Genomic DNA, 8,564 nt, shown 5'->3' on the forward strand with positions numbered 1-8,564 from the left:
CAGGCCAAAGTACATGAATGGGACTGACTTGTATACCAGCCTTCCTTGACTGACTTGTATACCAGCCTTCCTTATCTCTATTATACCATTTGTTGCTGGCTAACCTTTTCCACTCTATCATTTACTTGTTTTTTTCCATATTTCCAAAACCATAAAGCTCACGTGATTCAACTCCACCTCACCTCACCTCACCTCACCTCACCTCACCTCACCTCACCGCACTGTACCGCACCACACCACGCCACACCATACCATTCCATTCCATACCACACCACGTCACCCCATGCATACCATACTATATCACACCTGGGGTCGTATTATAAGACATTTCGCCGCCCAAGAACACCTATTTGACAAGGCTTTCGTAGGAGCTTGGGGCATTTCCAGTAGTAGTTTTATGACCCTGGTGGTAGTGTGAACCTGAAGAAACACTCATCAGAACCCGCCTGACCCCCTCTTTGACCTGTAGAAATAGCTGATGTGAGAAGCGAAAGTGTCTTATAATACGAGCCTAGCTAATCTCACCTCACCTCTCTCCTTGCTCCTCTCTGCTACATTGATCGAGATGGAGAGGAGGAGGAGGAGGAGGAGGAGGAGGAGGAGGAGGAGAGGGCTTGGGTATTACCTCCACCTCCTCACCTCCATGTCCTGCCATTGCTACACGTTACACGGTTCGCTGTCTATCGTGTCTGTCGGTTCGGGATTCGCCTTGATAGACTCCAGCTCTTCACTTCGCGCTCCCTCCTCCAGCACACCCCTGCGGAAGAAATGGACCGTTAGGGACGTGTGTGTGTGTGTGTGTGTGTGTGTGTGTGTGTGTGTGTGTGTGAGGAAGGAGTCTGCAAGAGGCCGGTTGGTCTATATAAGGCAGCTCCTGTAAGCCTAACCCCACCGTACCTCGCTATCCATGAATTTATCCAATGTCCTCTTGAATGTATCTTTGGTATTGGCACCCACGACATGACGTAAGCCTGTTCCACTCATCCACGACTCTATTGGTAAACAATTTCTTGCGGATGTCTTTGTTGAATCTGAAGTTTTCTAACTTACAACCACTGTTACGTGTCCTACCCGGCTCCTTTAAAACCAAAACCCTATTAACATACCCCATATTAAAATCATTCATCCATTAAAAACTTTTAATGAAGTCTCCTCGTAACCTTCGCCTTTCTAGAGAATGCAGATTTAAATTCTTAAGTTTCTCCTCGTACGGCAAGTTTCTCACTCTTTTAATAATTTTTGTCATCCTCCTCGGTACAGATTCTATAATCCTGATATCCATTCCAGAGTATAGGGTGACCAAAACTGGACCGCATAATCAAGATGAGGCCTAACTAGTAAGTCGAGCTTGATGATGACTTCAGCGCTTCTATTGTGTGTGTGTGTATGTGTGTGTGTGTGTGTGTGTGTGTGTGTGTGTGTGTGTGTGTGTGTGTGTGTGTGTGTGTGTGTGTGTCATTCACCATTATATTACAACGTGCTGGACCCGTGATCGCCTGTAAACAGCCTCCCTGAATGAGCTTGAAGCTCAGGTGATGTATCTTGGGGTACGGCTGAAGCCTCACATCACGTGTGTGTGTGTGTGTGTGTGTGTGTGTGTGTATATCATACAGAAGGGGGGACAAGGAGACATGTGAGCATCTTTTTCTATGGGGGAGACAACGCATAGATTGCCCTCCCCCCACTGTTTCTCTGGGTTTGATATTCTAAAAGCCAAAGGTGGGCATTCCGCAATTTAAGTCCGCTATCGCTAATCCGCTAATAGCGGACTAACAAAAAAAATGCGGAAAAGCGTTAGCGGAAAATTTGAAAAAATAGCGGATTTGCAGTTAGCGGAATGCCAAAATTATAGTCCGCTAACGGAAACTTTAAAAAACCGCCAATAATGAAATTTCCGGGAAATTCAAGAATATTCTTTAAAGTGTGGAGAAAATTCTAGAGTAGGGTGGCCAGACGTCCCGGATTTTCTGTATTTTGCCGTTTTAAAACTTTTTGTATATGAAAATATATATAATAAATAAATATATAAATTGTAAGGTAATTTTATTGGAAATTATGTTTTTAACTACCAATAAAGGGTTGGCGGACCAAAAAATGGTTAGCGTACTGTTGCGGACTTTATTAGTGGACCAAAAATATTTATTAGCATTAGCATCAGCGAATTTGCGATAGCGGACCGGCGAAGGCGGAAAATTTGCGGATTAGCGAATAGTGGAATGCCCAACAAAGTTAGCGGAATTGCGAATTGCAGACTAACAAAAAAATTTACCGGTGCCCACCTCTGTTAAAAACTAGAAGGATGTATGCAGTTTGGCATTATATTATGTTTTATTGTACTTCAAAGAATAAAACGCAAATATTTTGAAAACAGATCGTGTATTGCCATTCACAACAAAGGTCGTGCGTACAATGACGCGTCCCTGGAATGCAACACGCCGTGCCGTCCACGGTGGACGGGGGAAAGTCGATGCGTCTGAAAGTAGCTTTCAGGTCTCTAATATACGGTATATTGGGGAGGCGGTGACGGAGTGGTCAGTGCGCGGGAGCGGCGTCCAGGGGGTGCAGATTCCCTGGACGCAGGTTAGGGTTCCACCGCCGTTACAAAAACCTGGCAATCTTTCGGTCCTGTCCTGAAAACCACCTTTCAACTCGGACTCTAGATAAAGACGATCAAAGATGAGCTCCAGGGGGCAGCATGAGCCAGGTCATATGGCGCTATAACGGACTGGGGCCGATGTCTGAGTACCGTGCCACATGTCCTTATAGCAGGAGTTGGCGTTCACAGACAATGCATGTCAAAGGCCCTGATTCAGTATAACAGAATAATCGCTGATTTAACACAAAATAATTCTGACGATATATTATCCTGATTCCTGAGCAAATACATTACGAAAAGTTTTAATATATCTCTTCAAGTTACTATTTAATGGCCATGTTTCACAGCATTAAAGTAAGACATGGAGTAAAAGCGACTTCAGACTTCAAATTCAGGTCCTTCTGCACAAGTATCGAAAGTGAAATATACTCGAGCTGGGCAAGTAAATAACACCGTGGGCCAAAGCAATCCGTCGTTATACTTCTCGAGGTTACCAGCCGTTGTTTTGCACTACGCTTCCCAGGTATGTGAACTGTCCCAATAACATCTCAAATGTCCTCACCACACGCATGAGCAGGCTATACTTTTTCAACCAGTAAGCCTCCAAACACCTGTACCTTTTTGTACACCATTCAAAGCAGCGTTTATACTAGGCAAAAAAATATCAATATGAAAGTTTGAGCTCAGGTATGGATATGAAACATTGCTAAAATAAGTCATACCTCTAAAATACTTCAGGAGCTAACTATATGGTTAGGCCTCGCACGCCTCTGCATGTATGGATGGGTCATGTGTGGAAGGGTTTCAGGCACAAAGCTCTTCTAGACGGAATAGTCTCCCCTCATCTTACCAACTTACCAACTGTCTTCTACCTCTTTTTTTTCTCCACAACACTTTTCTTTTTTATATTTTACAGCTATTTTTCATGTAAACCACACCTCTGAATGTGTTAACTGCATGCCTCCGCCGCTACTGTGACATCGCTGCATAGTTTTTAATCCAGCCCACACTTATGCCTTCTATATCCTTTTTTGCAATAGTTAGTTAACCATCATATTTCTTTCATTCATGTTACTGGTCAACTATGGAACAGCCCTTTTTGTGCATTCCTTTATTCTTACGACTTCACCGCTTTTCATACGGGAGTATTAGGGGGGGCGTTTCCTATAGTTTTCATCAAATAAAGTAATTTTCTGTTTGATGGTTTCTTGAGTACCTTAGGGCTTGTGGATGACTATAGTAAGGCAACACAAATTTAAAGTATAACGTAATAATTGACCATTTCCGACCCCATCACCACGCGGACCGTGCTCCAGGACACTCGAGCACGACACCTTCTCTGTGTTATAAATATCTTTCAAATATTTTCTCGTTATATTTCTACGAAATTGATCAGTATGAGAGTCTGTGTCATCTGTGCTCGGAGTTTAGCTTGCTATTTGAGAGGCAAGACTATGATGCTGTATTTTTCTGCCTCAATACATATTTCACGCATTCATCAATTCCGAGGACTTACAAAAAGACCCTTGATATTTAGGGGAAAATAAGAAAACTGGATGAACTACGACTGGGGAAGGAGAGAGGGAGATAGGAAAAACAGGAGGAGGAGGATCAGCCGGCACCTGTCACTCCTGGTGCGGTACGTCTCGTTGTCTCATTACTGTCACCACCCCCGCCTGTTCCATATCTGCTGCTGGCACCTCTTCAATACCTGATACACCACCAGCTGCTAAGTCTATATGACGGATTCCCATTCCCAAAGCTGCCACTGCAGACAAGAAAGCAGAACGTGTCGTTTTGAAATACTGCGACTTTTAAAACATGATACATCACCGCACAAGAAGCAGCCAAAGAAGAAAACAAGTTTCGATGACAGCGACTATAAGCCAGGAGGAATTTAGGCACCATCCAGGAAACCACTGACTTCAGAACACCAGTCTGACAACAAAGAGCGTGAATGGAGCCGCATGACACCCTCACCTACGAGATCATAATTTCCTCATTAGAGGAGGAAAACATGTACCAAAATGCTCTCAAATAGATGCACAAGATGTAATATAAGCATATAAAAAATACTATAAATTTTTGGGACCCACTAATGACTTCCCATTGACTTATTGGGGACACTGAACTTTCAAAGCCGATTCCTCAAAACACATGTTTTTACATAAAACAATAACACTACATGAAAATTAATAAACCTTTTTAAAAATGGTCTATTGCACCCAAAACAGCAATGAAAGACTAAAATCCTACAAGAATAAATAATGATATAACAAAAATACCAAAAAAAGGAAAAAATAAAAAATGCTGAAAAAAATATTGTGTGTATATATATATATATATATATATATATATATATATATATATATATATATATATATATATATATATATATATATATATATATATATATATATATAATAAAGCTATAAAATAAATCGTGAGAATTCAGTACAAAGATCAAAGTTTCTAGAGAAAAATAATGAAAATAATACACCCATAAATAGCAGTTAGTGTTGACACAAAACTGTAAAAAAAAATTGGCGAAAATCAAAAAATCTTTAAGGGGAAACCTGTGGCTGTCATATTCATACTCAAAGCCTCTCTTCAACCGTATGTGAATATTTACTTTGGATATTTCATAATCCACTTTTTGGGGGAGTGTTTTTGCGTGCCTCTTTCTGTTTGGCACGTGACTCCCTCTTGTGCGATAGAAAAAAAAGACCATCCCCTCAGCACTGACCTGCGGCAGTAGATGATGAGTAACACCACGGCCACGTTGCCCAACACCAGCACCGTCATGATCACCGTCGGCACCACAAGGTCTGGGCAGGGAATAAGAAAATCAATGATAATAATGATAATAATAATGATAATAATAATAATAATAATAATAATAATAATAATAATAATAATAATAATGATAATAATAATAATAATAATAATAATAATAATAATAATAATAATAATGATAATACTAAATAAAATAATAATAATAAGGACAAAGTCAATAATGACAATAATAATAATAATAATAATAATAATAATAATAATAATAATAATAATAATAATAATAATAATACTGTATTGACCTCCTCTACAGGTACGACGTGTTCAAGTGAGTAATAAATTAAACTCCCTAAAGAGTAATATAATTAAACTCCCTAAAGAGTAATATAATTAAACTCCCTAAAGAGTAATATAAGTAGAAGTAGTAGCAGTATTTTTTAAACGGAATTATGCAGCCCGGTCCCTAAATTATAAAATATTGGAGATTTCGTACTCATTAACTTTTTCCACTATCTTCTTAGGTTTAAGGCTACTCTGCATCTAGCCATCTAGATTTGAGTTTATTTAGTAAGCATGAATAAAGTAATTTCATTCCTCGCCTCTCCATTAGAGTGTTTACAGGTCCATTCCCTGTTCGTTTTTTATTTCTTCAAAATGTGTTCGTGCCTGTCTACTTCTTTATGCAAATTCAACAAGTTGAGGCCTTTCCGGTTATTTGTACCTATTCGAAAATGGCCAATTGCGGTTTTCCCAATTTTTTTAGTTCCTACGTTGGCATTAAAGGTTCACTTGACTCTTCAAAACTGGGTTTTGTGGTCCTCCTTTACTACTCCCAACATTCGCCTACAACGTTTCTACTTCATCGACATTATAAGATGATGTCAGTGCATAAGCTTTAAATATCTAAAGTTTGGCCTTTTGTTCAGCTTAATAATGCTCCCCGCTACACTTTCGTAATTGCTGAAGAATTTATCTATGATTGCTAGATCCTAGCTAATGAGGAATCCAAATCCACGAATAATAATAATAATAATAATAATAATAATAATAATAATAATAATAATAATGTGGGCCAATACAATAATAACCTAGCCAAAGGCTATCTATCTATCTATTTATGGTGGCATAGTTGGGGGGGGGGGGAGTGGGTATCGCAGGGAGGAGGGGGGCCCCAACTGCACTGAACCAGCTTTTTTTTGGGGGGGGGCCAGCTTGCAAAATGTTGAGAACCCCTGCTCTAAGGGATTGATCAGATATACACGCCACACACCCAATATTTGTTTGAATCTTAGCAATTTACTTTCATATCCTGTTGTAGAAAGAAATTATGAATACTATAACACAGTCCCCAGTCCCCATCTTTCATCTCATCCCTTCAACTTCAACATGTGCCAGTCCCGAGACATTCCAGTCCTCTACTCAGCCCCACATATATCTCACTATATCCCTAAATAATTCACTGCCTCCCCTACTAAGAGAATTTTAAATTCCAACCCATAGTCAGTCCTCAGCGGACTCTTCAATTTAGCTCACTTTCCATCAGCCGTGTGACACCAGCTCCCCGCTCTCTTCCCAGCCGTGCACTTTTTCTACCCTCAGTCAGCCTTACCATACACGAGGTGGGCCTGTCGCAGTTTCTCAGCCATGACCACGCCGGAGGTGCCATTGACGAGTCCCAGGTACTCCTCCATGGTGATGTTACCCGAGTCAAGCAGGTCATCCAGGTCTGCCAGAGAACAAGGCAGATTTGATTCATTACATCAGGAATATTAAGAAGACGAATGCAGAGAAAAGGGCATTATTTATTACGTTTTTGACAATTGTATTACATAATACAATAATAGCATGTAATTAAATAGATGATTGAATTCATATGGTTAATAATAATTGTTCCTAGGGGTTACTATCACTGCCATTACTACTACTACCACTACTATTTTTTTTTTTTTACAGCAGAGAGCAACTCAAAGGCAACAAAAAGAAAATGAAGAAAAAGAGCCCGCTAACTGTTGCTCCCACAAAGCGATACATATATAGTGGCCAAAAGAGAGGTCAATTTCGGATGGAGAGGTGTCTTGATACACTCTTCTTGAAAGAGGTCAAGTCATAGGCAGGAGGAAATACAGACGAAGGAAGGCTGTTTCAGAGTTTACCAGTGAAGGGGATGAAAGAATGGAGATGCTGGTTAACTCTTGCATTAGGGTTTTGGACTACTACTACTACTACTACTACTACTACTACTACTACTATATAAACAAAAAAATAGAATGAAGATATATAGATATCATATTACTGCGAATTTGTTATAGAAGATTTTGAGGCAATGAGTTGTTTTTAAGGGAAAATTAATGGTAGAATTGCATAGTGCTTGTCCATAGTCGAAGCCTGGTAGGAAAGTTGTAAAGTTTCGTTCAGTCGGCGCAACATCTGTGGGCATATGCCGGAGAGAGACAGAAGAGGAAGGAATTATAGAAGGGAACAGATCCCAGGAGACGGGGCCTAACCCCCGATTAAAACCTGGTACCCATGCACTGCTAGGTGGACAGGGGCATAGGGTATCGGAAAAGCCGCCCAAATTTTTCCACTCCGCCCGAAGGCCTGGTAGGAAAACGTAGTAAAGGTCTCATCCATTGTAACATGAACAGCATGGAAATACAAACATAACTGATTTTACGTAGAATTAATTAATAGAAAAAGTCAGAGGCACAGATATTGAAGGGAGATTTAATGGGAGACCTGCAACAAATGCATTGTTTAAATTATAGAGAGGAAAAGAAGCTTGATTTGAGTTGGATTTTCAGAGCAGTTTAATGTAGAGGACAGCACTGTCTTGCCCTCGGTCCCTCTGCCTGGAACAAGCGACAACTCAAGACAGATGGATAGATAGTTACGGTCCTGCTCTGTACATAAAAATAAAAAAAAAAACGCTTCGAAGGAACCACGTAACATCAGCAAAAACACATGAAAATTCAAACGGAAATGACATTTATACACTTGAAATAATTAGGGAGAAAATAATGGGAGCAAAAAGTTGTATCAATTCCATTAGAGCAATTATATATATATATATATATATATATATATATATATATATATATATATATATATATATATATATATATATATATATATATATATATATATATATATATATATATTGTGTGTGTGTGTGTGT

The 8,564-nt window shown here is 39.6% G+C and overlaps 1 protein-coding gene across 1 annotated transcript in view; it reads right to left on the minus strand.

The window, feature by feature from the left end:
• Positions 1–415: 415 nt before the first annotated feature.
• Positions 416–8,564, minus strand: part of LOC126991778 (uncharacterized) — a 78,127-nt gene continuing 69,978 nt past the window's right edge. Inside the window, exons 7-9 of the mRNA XM_050850455.1 lie at positions 6,999–7,115; positions 5,343–5,424; positions 416–757 (exon numbers count right to left, since the gene is read on the minus strand). Coding sequence (XP_050706412.1) covers positions 658–757; positions 5,343–5,424; positions 6,999–7,115 — 299 coding nt within the window. The 3' untranslated portion in view covers positions 416–657. The remainder of the gene's footprint in view (positions 758–5,342; positions 5,425–6,998; positions 7,116–8,564) is intronic.

Source organism: Eriocheir sinensis, unplaced genomic scaffold (genome assembly GCF_024679095.1).
Source record: "Eriocheir sinensis breed Jianghai 21 unplaced genomic scaffold, ASM2467909v1 Scaffold336, whole genome shotgun sequence".
NCBI classification, from domain to species: Eukaryota; Metazoa; Arthropoda; class Malacostraca; order Decapoda; family Varunidae; genus Eriocheir; species Eriocheir sinensis.